The sequence below is a fragment of the Ceratotherium simum genome, unplaced genomic scaffold (assembly GCF_057802395.1).
Source record: "Ceratotherium simum simum isolate JZ-2026a unplaced genomic scaffold, ASM5780239v1 HiC_scaffold_43, whole genome shotgun sequence".
NCBI lineage: Eukaryota > Metazoa > Chordata > Mammalia > Perissodactyla > Rhinocerotidae > Ceratotherium > Ceratotherium simum.
Window position 1 is genome coordinate 1,888,760 of NW_028261259.1, and position 16,022 is coordinate 1,904,781.

The 16,022-nt window shown below is 36.9% G+C and overlaps 1 protein-coding gene across 4 annotated transcripts in view; it reads left to right on the forward strand.

Moving 5' to 3' along the window:
* Positions 1–16,022, forward strand: part of LOC147911360 (5'-3' exoribonuclease 2-like) — a 24,838-nt gene continuing 8,816 nt past the window's right edge. Inside the window, exons 1-8 of one of the 4 annotated variants that reach the window (XR_015551033.1) lie at positions 1–414; positions 1,361–1,488; positions 1,571–1,680; positions 3,633–3,744; positions 9,851–9,934; positions 11,137–11,234; positions 11,877–11,956; positions 13,333–14,008. Coding sequence is in view for 2 of the 4 variants with exons in the window: in XM_087428104.1 (XP_087284230.1) it covers positions 1,663–1,680; positions 3,633–3,744; positions 9,851–9,934; positions 11,137–11,234; positions 11,877–11,956; positions 13,333–13,411 (471 nt within the window). In the remaining 2 variants the exon portion in view is untranslated. Of the gene's footprint in view, positions 415–966; positions 991–1,360; positions 1,489–1,570; positions 1,681–3,632; positions 3,745–9,850; positions 9,935–11,136; positions 11,235–11,876; positions 11,957–13,332; positions 14,009–16,022 lie in introns of those variants that run through there. The other 3 variants (XR_015551034.1, XM_087428105.1, XM_087428104.1) reach the window with 3 other exon arrangements.

Here is a 16,022-nt window from a genome sequence, read left to right on the forward strand (position 1 = left end):
ATATACAGAGTTGTACAACAATCACTATTATCTCATTTTAGGACATTTACATCACTCCCAAAAGAAATGTTGTACCCACTTGTGGTTACTTCCTATCTCCCTTCCCCTTCCTCTACCCTCAGATTAAAGCTAATCTATTTCTGTCTCTATACGTTTGTCTATTCTGGATCATATAAATGGAATCTCTTGTGGTCTTTCATGACTGGCTTTCACTTAGAATGTTTTTGAGGTTCATCCATGATATAGCATGTACATAGTGGGCTTTTAAATTGTTCACAGTTTTTTGCTGTTACAAATGATGCTTTGCATGTGTTGGGGAACTATTATTTTTTTAGTGACTTTTACTAGTAGTAACAGTAAAAACCTATCTCATATTCTTATCATCTGCTGAAGCTCTGGGAGAAAAAGACAAAGGTAATGTTTATCACAAAAGTATAATTGAGTGCCTCCAGGAGTGAGTAAGGCACAGTCCTTACCTTTTGAAGAATGCACAGTGTAGCTGGGTTAGAATGACAAATTAATTATAAAACCATGGAAGTGCTACAAGTGAATAAGCAAAATTCTGTGGAAATGCAGAAGGAAGAGCAGTTAATTTCTTAGGAGATGTGTACAAAGCATTATAAAATGAACGACATTTGATCTGAGTCTGACCCTGGAAATTTACTAAGATTTCAGGAAGTGGGTGTTGATAGAGAGGAAGCAGTGTGCAAAGACATTGAGAGATGAGAGTGTTTTCCAGGAACTTAGACGAGATGGGGTGGACCTGAACAATATTGTGGTGGGACAGGAGACTAGGGTAGGTCCAGGCTCATTGGTTTACACCCGCTATGGGAATCGTTGGGAGAATCAGGCAAGATTAAGATGCAGCCACATTTGTATTTTAGAAAAAAAAACTCTGGCAGCATAGAGGGCAGGCTGGAGACAGGGCAGGCTGGAGACAGGAGAGTCTAGAGGTGGGCAGTCCACACGAAGACCGTTCCAGTCTTGTAGGTGAGAGATGATGCCCTGATGCTGTTAGCGTTTTTCATGTTAAATTGACAGGACTTATTGGAATGGGTGGTAAGGGAAAAGAATTCTAAGGTGACTCCCGTGGTCTCTCGCTTGGACAACTGAATGATTTGGAAATTTGATAACTATCCCCCACATAGAGAAGATTAACTTGTGTTGGAAGCTGTCCACTTTCTACAAATGAAATATCTACTTCAGTTTGCTTTAAGGAATAAGATAATTTATAATTTAAAGATTGCTTAAAGTGTTTTATTTCCAATTCAGAAATGAAACACAGGTACTTACTGAGCCTAGGTTATATCAATTTCAGACTTGAACAATCAAACTACTATTAATTCTCATTTCCTCATAGCCAAAAGAATGCAATGGTGTAAAGATTCCTGTTGATGCCAGTAAACCTAATCCAAATGACGTGGAGTTTGGTAATCTGTATTTGGATATGAATGGAATCATCCATCCCTGTACTCATCCTGAAGACAAGTATGTAACCTGTGTTTGTCACTGACATCACCAGTTACAGAGGAGTACTATGTTATATTACATTGTTTGCTTATCATTATAGACCAGCACCAAAAAACGAAGATGAAATGATGGTTGCAATTTTTGAATACATTGACAGACTTCAATATAGTAAGACCAAGACGACTTCTCTACATGGCAATAGATGGAGTGGTAAGTGCTAAAATAATTAACTTAGAGTCCTCCGTTTTTGTTTTTGCTGTGTTCCCAGTGTCTAGAATGAAAGTCAGCTAAATAAAGAAAAATGTTGAGTGTGGTAAATTTGAGAAAGCAAGCCTCATCCTTCAGTCATGCATTCAAACACTTTTTATGCCTGTTTTGTACCAAGTACTGTGAAATGCTGGGGATGTTGGTGACTGCCCTTGCTTTTGAAGGGCTTACCAGTAAAGGGACAGAGACTTAGATAAATGAGTGAGGTTAGTTATTTATGGACTTTATAGGCACTAAATAACACATGCAGCATGTTGAGGGAAGAAGGTGTCAGTGCTACTAAGAGAGTTGGAAGATAGAGAGGAGGTGACTTTTGTCCCATTTCTTGAAGGATAAAGAATAATTGGAGATTGGTGGGCAGTGGAAGGGGATGGATGGGACAGATATGGGGAGGGAGGACCTTAGGGACTTCTCAAATGTGGCAGGTAAACACACTCTCCATGCCTGTGATCACACAGACATATTTGGGCAACTGTAGGAGTTTTAGATTGGAAAGGGAAGTAGAGTGATGACTTGAAGAAGGCCTCACCTGTCATACTCAGGAGTTTGGATTTTATCCTATAGGCGGTGATTAGTCATCACAGGACCTTAAGAGGGGAATAACTTACTGACCTATGGTAATAATATCAAGTAGCTTAGGTTATAATTGATTAGCAAACTATATACCAGGGTTCAAGGAAAATTAAGGTAAATCATAAGCCTAAATTTATTTAGCCATATGCAAATAGATTCTCTTTTTCTTTTAAATTTCGCAATTGTAGTAGCTAATGGAATGATTTTGAAAATCCAGAAAACTTTGGGTCCAAGAAGATTAACTTTTCTGTGAGGTTCTCTTTACTCAAAGAAAAATCTTAGCTACCTGATAACTTGTTAAGTTGCAGTTAAAGTGGAGTAAAGAATAAAGGGAACAGGAATATGTCTTATTTGGAGCATATTCCAATTCACATTAGCTAAGTTTCTTGAAGAAAATTTTTAACTTTACTGCAGTATGCCCTTACTGCTAGATCAAGTATAAAATATGTACGTATTTGTGTGCGTTGTGTACGTGCTCATGTCTGTAACATGTTTTTTTGTTAAAATATAAATGTAGATCATAGAGCTTGGTGCTTGAAAGAATCAGATTAGGTGGTCTCATTTTACAGAAAAGGGAACTGTTTAAAAGAGAAGATAAAAGAACTTATTTTTTGTAGACAGGACACTTTAGAGTCCCTTCCAACCCCAAAACTCAGTTCAGTAACTTCAGAACCTTACAGTCCAGTTCACTTCATTCAGGGTTATCCAGTGAGTTAAATCTCACTTGGTTAGAGTGATTTAAAAGTACTTTTGGTAAAAACCTTGTTCCCTGTCTCCTGCTGTGCTTGTGGAGACAGAGTGGTGATTATGGAGCTTATTGTGGGAAGTACAAAATGCAAGTGCCTTGGGGTCCTACAGATCAAGTCGTTTTCTTTGCTTTTATAGGGCATTGTGGATCTCATTTGGAGACCGTCCTTCCTCTTAGGCAAGGACAGAAGGAAGCTCTTCCTGATCCTGGTTCTGTAGTCATTGTCTGCTGGCTGAGTCTTTGAGTCAAGTGAGCTTTCTTCTTGGGTGCTTTGAAGCACCATAACCCAGTGGAATTGGCATTAGGTCGTGGGGCCTGCACTGTTAAGTGCTGTGGCTTCATAGGATGTTTGTCCATTTGATATGTCACTCACTGAGCTCAGCTTTTAGGTTCTTGGTCCAAATTTAAGTCCTCAGGATCTCCTGTCTGTCGTGAAAGGATTATTAGACATATTACTTACCTTTTCCATTTTAGTGTACTATTTTTATAACAACAACTGATTCAAAATAATGTGCAGATTTAGTTGCAAATATTTTGAATAATATTATGTGAATATGAAATACATGTTTTTCAGGCACCACGTGCTAAAATGAGCCAGCAGCGTTCCAGGAGGTTCAGAGCATCCAAGGAAGGAATGGAAGCAGCAGTAGAGAAGCAGCGAGTCAGGGAAGAAATACTGGCAAAAGGTAAAGAAAATGAGTCTTGAAGGTGGACTTTTTATCAGATGTATGCAGAAGGGGGAGGGGCGGCAAATTTTTCTTACAAATAGATAAGGTTTTAATTTACTTAGGATCCCAGAATATGCAAGGAAAATTTATGTTCACTGTTGAGGAAAAGTTGTTAATGGAATTCTTCACTATTTGTTTCTAAACTCTGTAGTAAAAGAGAAACTTGGGAATACAAGGAGGCAATTCTGGTAGGGAGAGCAGATGGTCAGTCCCTCTCAGGACAAGTGCGGCTCTTCTGCTAACTTTTATGTATCTGTAAAATAGAAATATTTTAAGTGCTTCTTACTTCTTTTTTTCTAATGGGGGCTATTAGAAAGCTACCATCCTGTAAACATTTTCCTCAAATCAGTCTTGGTAGCTTGCCTATTGCTTCCTCTTAGAACTCAGAGGTCTATATGAGGAGGCCTGGGATGATGTGATCCCAGGCTTTCAGCAAGTCACACACATTGTCAGTATAGATTGATGTAGCAGGAACCGGGGCAGTGAGGTACCCAGGGTTCTCTCAGTTTTGAGGAGGGGAGGGGTGGGATGTGGCCATTTTTGCAATTCTTCAAAGCCTTGAGATTCCTGATGGGTACATAGGTAGGAGTTGGCTAAGGCTCAGAGAGGAGAAAGGTCAAGAGGTCTTCATGGCCCCTCTGACTGGTTCTTTCCCAGGACCCCTGTGTGTGAGGTGGGAGTGGTTGCAGCAGAGGGTTGGTTTGGTGTTTTGTTACATAGGGCGATGTGATGGACCAGGAAAGCCACGATTTATTGGCTCAGGATATTACACTTGGAAGTTGAAAAAAGACACCATAGTGTAGTCAGGTCAAGCCTGCAATTATGATACATTCTATGTTATTTTAATTTGCTAGAAGTATGCGAGTATATAGTTACTTTTAGCTGTAGCTTATACTAATACTCTAAAACCTGTTTGTATCTATAACAGATTGTCTTTGATTTTAAAGATGTCTTCTTTCTTGAACATGTTATGAAATATGTTTGTGTCTTGAGAAAAAGCTAATCAGTGATACAGAGGGAAAAATAGGATTTTTGTATCCCTCAAGCTGATATTTTTATTTCTTATCATTTATTTCTTATCATAAGATGTGATAAATTCAGCATTTTAATTTGTTTTTCTTTTTTTTATAATTTTTATTTATTGATTTTTTCCCCCCAAAGCCCCAGTAGATAGTTGTACGTCATAGATGCACATCCTTCTAGTTGCTGTACATGGGACGCAGCCTCAGCATGGCCGGAGAAGCGGTGCCTCGGTGCGCGCCCGGGATCCGAACCGGAGCCGCCAGTAGCGGAGCGCGCACACTTAACCGCTAAGCCACGAGGCTGGCCCTAATTTTGTTTTTCTAAGGCACCTTTATTTTAAGAACTGGTATCAAATTAGAACCCCTAACCCGTGTGTGTATTCTGCTGCAGAGGGCCTTAGGAAGAACATCATAATTTTTATATTTTTATATAACAGTATAGTATCTTTTGTGTGCTATATATTGTTTGACACTTATGTTAAAGCTTTATTTAAATTTGAGGAGAGGAATCTTATTTTCTTCCCAGAAAGGGGAACATTGTTCCTTTTTGTTAAAATAATTTTCTCCTTTTGGTAATCTGTAAGCTGACTTGATTTATGGGATGAAAGAATTTCTGTAAAAGATAAGTATTTTAAAGATTATATGTGAAATTTTGATATTTTTTTCATCTAACCTGGGATTAGCAATGATTAACAGTAATTTTAATAGTAGCATTTTGATAAACAGTAAATTGAGTTGAAATAGATTAATGATTATATCTTTTGTCTCCTTTGTGATTAATTAATGGGATGTGGGACATGCTCCTTCCATCAGTAGCTCATTGACACCTTGTGAGGTTGCTGAGAGTTGTAGAAATATGAAGTGTCCGTGTGGAGATTCACTTATACTCCATGGAAACTTTTGAAAAAAGTATTAGAAATTTAGTTTAAATACTTGGCATTAATCATTACTTAAAGTTTATTTATTATTTACATATCTATTTTCTCGTTCCTTCTGTTCACAGATTTTGTAAGAATGACAATATAAAATTAGTACTAAATTTAAGGTACTGTTTATCACTCACCAAATGTGTGATGATGACTGAATATAAAACACAGTGGAGAAGTCTCTCACACAGTGAGCCAACGATTATTTCACACCTAAGCCCCTTTCAGCAAATTATTTTAACCTTTTCTTCCACCATATATTTTTCTAGGATAATAAGCAGTTTGGTAAAATCATGTTTTCACTCTTTTTCGTTTATTATTCCCTGTGATGCAGATGACCAGTAAAATGACTCAAAGAGAATTGTGGCGCAAAGGGGGATAAATAATAATTTATAAATTGAAAATCATTATTTTATGAGATTTTAGGGTTGACTTTTGGTTATGTAGTAACAGAAATTTCATATTACTTTAATGGAATGATGATGAGAATTGCAGCCTATTGATTGGGGTTGTGTAAGTGTTGTGGTCTGTGGTCGTATTTTGTTATATGTAAGTGGATTGGGGCCTTAGGTTGTTTTTGAACGTGTTTTGTGGAGGATGTTTTGATTAAACTGGAAGGAGAAGAGACATAGGAGAATGGGAGGCAGTAAAGTAATAGTATAAATACATAAATAAGTAAATATATTTATGTAAGTGTTTGTTAAATAAATCCTTGCCTGGATTTTTTAGATAAATAAGTAAATATATAAGCATGCAGATGACTTGCTGAGTATATCAATGTAGTATAAATCATCCAGAGGAAAAGGAAGGCAATGCACAACAGTTAGAGTTTCTCCACATCCTTGCCAAGATTTGTTATTTTCTGTTTTTTGATAGTAGCCATCCTAATGGGTGTGCAGTGGTGACCACTGTGTTTTTGCTTTCCGTTTTCCTAATGATTAGTGATGTTGAACCTTTTTTTCATGTGCTTATTGGCTATTTCTGTCTCTTCTTTGGAGAAATATCTATTCAAGTCCCTTGCCCATTTTTGAATTGGGTTTTTGTTGTATTGTAGGAATACTTTATATATTCTGGACACTAATCTCTTATCAGATATATGATTTGCATGTATTTTCTCCCATTGTGTGGGTTGTCTTTTCACTTTGTTGATAGTGTCCTTTGATGCACAAAAGTTTTTAATTTTGATGAAGTCTAATTTTTGTTGGGCTGTTTGGTGGTGGTTGCCTGTGCTTTTGATGTCATATCCAAGAAATCATTGCCAAATCCAATGTCATGAAGCTTCCTCCCTGTTTTCTTCTAAGAGTTTTCTAGTTTTAGCTTACATTTAGGTCTTTGATCCATCTTGAGTTCATTTTTGTATATGGAATAAAGTAAGGGTCTAATTTCATTCTTTTGTGTGTGGATGTCCATTTTCCCAGCACCATTTGTTGAAAAGACTGCCCTTACCCCATTGAATGGTCTTGGCACCCTTGTTGAAAGTCATTTGACCATGTATGTGAGGGTTTATTTTTGGGCTCTCTATTCACTTGGTCAATATGTGTGTTCTTGTGCCAGTCAGTACCGAACTGTTTTAATTACTGTATCTTTGTAGTAAGTTTTGAAATCAGGAGGTGGGAGTCCTCCAACTTTATTTTTATTTTTTAAGATTGTTTTGGCTATTTGGGGTCTCTTGAGAGTCCAGATGAATTTTAGGATGGGTTTAAACTCAGACCTTTAATATTTCTATATTTTTATATGTTATAAATATTTTTATTTATTAGACTGTAGCAAGAAGACATCTTTCTTGAGGTAAAATTTAGTACTATTAGGAGATAGTCATTTCTGCATATGTCTTTAAAACTTACCGGAAGTCATGATAATAAGTAAGTTCTTGTCTAAGTTGAGCACATCTTTTTTTTTTTTTAATTTATTTATTTCTCCCCCAAAGCCCCAGTAGATAGTTGTATGTCACAGTTGCACATCCTTCTAGTGGCTGTATGTGGGACGCGGCCTCAGCATGGCCGGAGAAGCAGTGCGTCGGTGCGTGCCTCGGATCCGAGCCCCGGGCCGCCAGTAGCGGAGCGCGCACTTAACCGCTAAGCCACGGGGCCGGCCCAAGTTGAGTACATCTTAAAATGATAAAAGATAAAATATATCTGGGTACTTTTTCAACATTTATTGAACATATGTTCTTGCAATGTTGTGTTTTCATAATATTTGCTTAGTATGTATTAAAGAAATATAGCATAGTCATTTCAAACACTGTATTTTCTACATAAACAGAGAATTTAAGTAATTTGATCAAAGTCACACAGTGGCAGCACTGAGATCTGAACCTGGAGAGTATGACCACTGTGTTTACCTAAGTATTACCACTACTTGGGCTACCTCTGTGTTGTTGCGAGGATTAAATGAGCTAATGCATGTAATGTAGTAAATCAGTGGGAAAAAAGTAGGAAAAAGTAGCTGCTGTTATCATTTTTACTATCAGCTCACCCTCAGGCATGACCATTATCACATCTGGGTGTAAGACATTCCTTCCTACCCTGGCCAGGAAGACTGGTTTGTTGCTTAATAACCTTATTGCTGTCATTAGCACTGCAGGTTGCTTACTGTTTGGAGTTAGATTCTGGAGTTGATATTGAAGGAAAGTCTTTCTGATGATTTGTTTAAATCCTAAATCTAGTAGGTAGAAAACAAAAGCTAGATAATGTAGTTTTGCGTGATACAGATTTTGTTAAGTGTATGACTAAATAAAACTTAACCACTGCCTAGGTTTTTTCTACATAAGTGTTTACCGGTAATTGATAAATAGCCTTACTCAGATGATGGATGTTAATAATCCTTGAAATCACTTTTTGGACCTTCAGAATTCACACTAGAACCTAGTTTCTTTTTAACTTTAAAAAATCTATATATTCCCCTACTAGGTAGTCAAATTGAACATGTTTCATAATTTAAAATATGGTAGCTAAATAATTTAAAGACAACTTTGGAAACCTTTCATTTCTCATCATTTTAAGGGGAAGTCACAAATAAAGCAGTTTTGAGTGGCAGTGGTTTCAAAATTATTTAGCTCTAGTCAGTATTTCTCGTTATTTATCTTAAAATTTTTATTTAGCCAAAATACTATTTATAATATATATAATAATATACAGCAGAATATATATATGCTTCAATAACTTTGCATGTTTTTGTAGTAATAGATAATTGTATTCCAGTGCGATTCTTTGAAAATTATGCGTGTAGGTCCAAATAATGACCTTAATTCCAGCACACTCCAGAGGACAGTTTTCAGCCTAAAAATGAACAGCCACTATTCTACATGCCCTCCCGGGGACAAAGTTATTTAAACAAGTCTAAAAATTTTCTATATATAAATTAATTATTAGGTTTTTTTTTTTTTTAAATAATTTTATTTATTTATTTATTTTTCCCCAAAGCCCCAGTAGATAGTTGTATGTCGTAGTTGCACAGCCTTTTAGTTGCTGTATGTCGGATGCGGCCTCAGCATGGCCGGAGAAGCGATGCGTTGGTGCAGGCCCGGGATCCGAACCCGGGCCGCCAGGAGCAGAGCGCGTGCACTTCACCACTAAGCCACGGGGCCGGCCCTAATTATTAGGTTTTAAAATGTAAACAGAATACTATGCAATTTTAGAGCTGAAAGAGATGTTCCACATATTCCAGTTGAACAGACCTTCTGAGTATTTTGGTTGAATGATCTCTTTTTACAAAAGAAGAAACCAAGTCCTAGAAAGATAAAGGGATATGCTCAAGCCCTTAGGAGATTACTGGCTTGCCCGAAGGCATCCTAGTAAATAAGTAAGGTGAGAACATAGACCTGTGTCCAGGTGGCCACTTGTTCATTTAATGTAAAAATTTTGTCATCACAGAGTAAAGATTCAGCAAACGTGGTTTTCCATATGAACCCTTTTAAAGATGGAAAACAAATAGAATTTTTTCTTCTACCACCACGGGGAAGTATTTCTATCTGAAATTTGGCTAAATAGAGTTCAGTTCCAAAATGTTTTTATATCAACAGGGAAATTCTACTAGAAATGTTTATATGGACCAACGGTAGTTGAAATTTAGGTGATCCTAATAGCTGGGCCGCTTGGTGTGCATTTGTCTCCCCAGGTGTTGCTCTGTTGCCGTTCGTGGATGAGCGAAGGCTGCGAGCTGCCCTAGAAGAGGTATACCCAGACCTCACTCCAGAAGAGAGTAAGGATCATACTTTCACTTGGTCGACATTGAGTCTGTGTAATAGAGACTTTACATTTCCTTGTAAAATTAGACCTTTTTTTTCATTTGTCAAATTTCCCATAAAGGGGGCATAAATCATTGATTTGACTTCTTTATGACAAAAGTTAACTTTGCTTCTTAAAATTTATTATCCATAAGTTGCATAGTAATTAAATAAAATTTTTTAACTTACAAGTGTTTGTTAAATTTATTAAAAAGCAATACTTCAAGAATATCTTCTGACTTTTTGATTCCTTTTTTTTTTTTTATTTTTGGTGAGGAAGATTAACCCTGAGCTAACATCTGTTGCCAGTCCTCCTCTTTTTGCTGAGCACGATTGGCCCTGGGCTAACATTCGTGCCCATCTTCCTCTACTTTATACGTGGGACACCTGCCACAGCATGGCTTGATAATTGGTGCATAGGTCTGTGCCCAGGATCCGGAACTGTGAAACCCTGGGCCACCAAAGTGGAGTGTGCTAATTTAACCACTACAGCACCCGGCAGGCCCAAGACTTTGATTCTTGTATAATATGCATACACAAAAGTATTTTTGCATGTTGGGAGGGTATTATGAATTTCCTCCATCTCCCTTCTTCCCTTCATCCCCACCAAATAACAATAACTTTGCTTGAAAGGTTAGGTTGAAACAAAAGCATTTGCCCTCATATTGCTAACTTGAAATGTTATTTTACACAAAAAGTGGCATTTTGTCGTTAATACTGACAGTTAAAAGTATTGGGAAATTGTAAAGCTGGGCTTTGTTAGAAAATTTATTTAATACTAGTATAATAAACCTATAGAAATAATTATGAACCATCCATAGAATAATCTTTGTTATTAGATGATGCAATTTATTTGTATTTCCTCAGAGAATGTCTATATGTCTCTTATAGTAAGAAATTAAGTTCTGTATAAATAAGAAAACTTTGTCCCTTATCTTGCAAGACTATATTCAGGTATCTTTTAGGGATAATTTTTTCTGATAGTCATTGATCTTCGAAACTTTATTGTCAAAGCTTTGTTTCTTCTACAGAGATGCATCACACGTTTAGGTCTATTATTTTTTGTAAACTTTATAATTAAGTTTTTAAAATTTAGGTGCTTCCTATTTTACTCTCATAAAAGTTGCTTGTGTAGGTATAATTGTTAGATCTTTATTCTTTTCTTACTTTCCCCCAGCTGGAAGAAATAGTCTTGGAGGCGATGTCTTATTCGTGGGGAAACATCACCCACTGCACGACTTCATTTTAGAGCTGTATCAGACAGGTGCCACAGAGGTATGGTCTTTTTTGCCATCATGAAGTGTTTTCAGTTAGTATAATTATTTGGTTAATTAATTGAGAATGCATTTAAAAATTTTTGGTAAAGTAGAAAACAAAATTTACCATTTTAACTGTTTTTAAGTATATAAAATTCTGTGGCAGTAAGTCCATTCACGATGTTGTGCAGCCATCACCACTATCCATTTCCAGAACTTTTTCATCTTCCCAGATAGAAACTGTATACCCATTAAACAATATTAAACAATACTTCTCCATTCTCCGCTCCTCCCAGCCTCTAGTAATCTCTCTTCTATTTGCTGTCCCTGTGAATTTGCCTCTTCTTGGTACCTCATATAAGTAGAATCATGCAATATTTGTCCTCTTGTATCTGGCTTATTTCACTTAGCATAATGTATTCGGGGTACATCCATGTTGTAGCATGTGTCAGAATTTCATTCCTTTTATGGCTGAATAATACTCCATTTTGTGTACATACGCCATTTTGTTTATCCATTCATCTGTTGATGAGAACTTGGGTTGTTTCCACTTTCTGGCTATTAAGAATAATGCTCCTGTAAACATCGGTGTCCAAGTATATGTTTGAGTCCCTGATTTCCATTCTTTTGGATATATAATCAGGAATGCATTTTTCCACAGCCAGTGGGTGTACCACCTGAACTATGTCATGGGATTCAAGGAAAGTTTTCTTTGGATGAAGAAGCCATTCTTCCCGATCAGTAAGCATTCATTTGTGTCTAATTGGGTCAACTAGGAGGAAGTTTAGTTAGCATCTTTTTCCTTGTTGCCTAAATGTTTTATTTTCTAATAATAGTGAGGAAACAAAATAACAACAACAGAAATCTGCTGGGCTAAAAAAGACTTGGCGTCAAAGCCCAGCTCTTCAGCATAGTAGCTCTGTCAGAGCTGTGACATGTCTGAGCTGTGACATGTCTGACAGAGCTACTGTGTTAAAGAGCTGGGCTTTGATGCCAAGTGCAGGGAGCCCTGGAGGTCCCTAGGGAGATCCACAAGGTCAAAACTACTTCCATAATAATACTAAGATGTTATGATCTTATTTCCTTTTGTTGCTCTCTTTCTTTCTTGAGTGTACAGTGGAGTTTTCCAGAGGCTAAATGTAATGTGATATCTCAAGGGACTGAATCAGAATCAGATAAGAGAATCCATCTCTTAAGATAGATATCAAGCCAGATATTAAAAAAATTTTCAAAAATGTCAAACAATGACACTTCTCATTTATTTTTGTTTTACTTTGTAAAATAGTTTTTCATAAAAAAATGTTTTGTTGACTAAATATCTGTGTATGTTGTGGAATCTATTACTGTTATCTTTAAATTAGTATTTTTAAAAGATTTTCAGATTTATTAATTAATTTCTTAATTTTCAATTAAAATTAACCTTAATTTTTAATAGGTAAATACTGATTGACATAACCAACATAAACAAAAGCTCTTTGAGGTCCTCAGTTTTTAAGAGTGTAAGGGGGTTCTGAGATCAGAGTTTGAGAACTGCTGCTCAAGGGTATATATCGAGGAATAGAATTTTGCTAATGAAAGATGTATCTTCATCTTTTCTGGATAATGTCGGGTGGTTTTCCAAAGTGATTACACTATTTTATAATTTCAGTGACTGTTTGTGAGAGATCTTGTTGCTGTACATTCTTGCAAACCCTTGAAATTGTCACTACCTTAGTTTTTGTCAATCTAGTGGATGCCTATTGGCACCATGTGGTTTACAGTTGTGTTTCTCTGATTCCTAATGAAATTGAATGCCGTGTCATATATTTATTAACCGTTTGGTTTTCCTCATTTATGAAGTACCTATTCTCTTTTTCTATTCACTTGTCTGTTCCCCCAACCCCTCCTCATGGTTTGTTGGTATTCTTTACAAATTCTGGTATAAGCCCTTTGCCCATAATAGTTTTCTGTTAATGAGCTTACAAACAAGGAAGATGGGGTCCTTTTTTAAAGATATAAATGATCATATTTTGTTGGTGCATTTTAATGATTTCTCTTTCCTAAAGCAACATCTTACTTCCACTTAGCAAAAAGGTTACAATTTACGAATAGATAATTCTTCTCTTCTTTCTCTTTAGAATAGTGTGTTCTCCTGGTCCCATGTTACAGGATCTGACACAGAATGCTGCAATCAGGTCAGTTTTCCAAAATACATGACATTCTCCCAAAACACAGCTCTGAGCTTGCAAATAAGTTTAAGAAGACCTCCGATTCCCAAGGAAATGGCAGCTATTATTCCAGCAGTGCTTTGAGATTGGAGAGTCCCTGTATTGCAGACCTCAGAGCAGAGCCTCTTGACTTTAAATTATGTGTATTGTTAAGGTTACTGATTTAACAAGCTTGTTTCTCAGCTTTCTGGTTTCCCCTGACAACTTCCAATTCTTCCGGGATTAGCAAAGTGGGAGGTAGGAAGTAGGAGTTTCTAGGGATAGTTTGCTATATAGGAGCAAACAGACCTCTACACCCCAGAGGCCCACACAGCGTCACTGTATTATAACAGGTTGTTTTCATTATGTTATAGTTGTGGCCCTGCAGAGTTTAAGAAGCAGACTGTTATATACTTGATCTTGGTTAAGTTGAGATAGAATGAATTTGTGGAAATTTTTATCAATAATTATTATAAACTTAAAGGGCTAATTTCTGCTATCTGAATAACTTATTTATAGTTCATTTCTTCAATGGTAATAGCATTTTCTATTGAGCAAAAATAATGTAAAATATAATATGACTTTAGAATAAAAATCAACAAACTTACCTACTCATTTGTGTAATTATTGTATATAATTACTAATCTTGATGGCAGGGTTTATGTTGTCATTTTCTTCAATGTTTAGGCAAGACTAAGGCAAACACATTCTAGTAATTCAAGTGTTTCATAAAAGCCTGCTTGGGAAGGCTATTCCTGAATCCTCCTTTCCCACTCATTATTGCTTTCACTCTCAAGAAATAATTTAGATTTTACTTAGATTTCTCATTGTGAAGTATAGGCATATTTATTTTCCTGTCTTTAATGGATTTAGCTAGCAACTGCGATTCTAGAAAGTCTTTTATTTCAAGAAAACTGTGGGGAATTTGGAAAATCTTCCTAGATGAGTTGCTTTTATTTATCTTTACACACAATTTTGTTTATCTTGACACATAATTTGTCCTGGCTCTTTGTGTTTGGGCTCTTTTGTTGAAGGTGGAGTTCAGAATTGTAAGCTGTGCTCCTACACCCGTCACAAAGAGTCTGGTTCTGACAGATCCAGTGTGGACACTGCCTATTAATGCTTGGGGTCTGTGGCTGGCAGTGGTGCTGCGGCCCAGTTAGTGCCACTGGTTCCCTCTTTGGATTGTCACTTGTTTGCTTGTGCTCCTCAATTTTTCTGCATGTTTTCGAGGGCCTTCCTCCCCAGCCCTTTGGAAATGGTTAATTCTACTTAACTTTCTAATTAGTTAGAGAGACTTGCCCAAGGGAAGAGTTACAAAATTGACAGATCCTGGAGTTTTTGTTTGTATGATGTTATTGTTGTTGGTATTTTTCCTGAGCCTGAAGGGGCCTGTGGTATTATTTGGCGTCCACTGTGTTCACAAGATTGTTAAATTTATAAAACAAATCCCAGATCTAGGTGCATATGTAGGTATATATTGAAAATAACTTCATAATAAAATTGATCTGAGTTAATTTGCGAGATTTGTGAAAGACCAAAGTTAACTTTGACTTTATGAGGCATTTTCAGTGTTTTCTCTGAGGGGTAATGTTGAGGCTGAGATCCAGTTTACTGCAGTTTTTTGTGTGTTTGTTTAGAGGCTTGTACATCCCAGTGTTGTGTTTGCTTTATAAACGAAAATCTGAGAATGCAGCCTCCAGTGCCAATTGCCAGTTATTTCTCTCTATTTTGACTCCTGGCATTTTTTTCCCTTCTCTGTTTGCATATGGTATTCCATTCCATATTTGAGAAGTTGTTTCCTCAGGTTGAATTTAGGTGGGTTCTTCCCATTACATTAAGTCTTATCTGTAGTGTTGAGAAAGTATATTATAGACGTTATTGAAGTGTCTTAAGTTCACAGAAGGATCCTTCGAGCATACAGTCGGCTGTAACCTAGGAGATCTTTTTTTCTCTAATTCTGATTCCATAAATCATTCAATGTGTTAGTAACTCCACTTTGAATAGAACTGAGCTATCTCCCTTACTTTTCCTCATCCTGCTCTTCACCATTGTCATTTGCTTAGACATAATATTTTTAGAATAATTCTTTGTTAACTTTTACTATATAAAACCTGCATATGATTTTAAAATTACAGAACAGTTATCTTCCCAGTGCAGCAAGCACAATTTTCTGTTCATCTGGAGGAGTACACACACACGCACACACATACACCCCTTTGTTCTACCTCAAACTCAGTGCTCCAGACGGACGTCTTTGTCCTGTGCCCGTCCCCAGTTCTCCTTGCCAGTCTCTCCTTTGTGTCCCTGGGCCTCCTGTTTCCCCAGTTGCCCAGACTTGGGAGCCCAGTATATGCTTTGGCTTCTCGCTCTACATTACTCCCTTTGTCTACACCACTGTTGTGGAGTATTTTTCTCTTTCACATTATGTTTCGTGTGTGGCTCTTCCCAGTGAGCCTGTGTTGTGTCTTCTTCTCCTGAATGACTGTGGTGACCTCGCAGCGGCTTTATTTGAGTCCACCTTCCCCCTGAGTCTGTTGGCTTGTCTTTCTTACACACGACTGGCCCTCGGAAATCTTTGGTTGCTCTGTAGTGCTGGTGCAATTACACTCGTTCGCTTT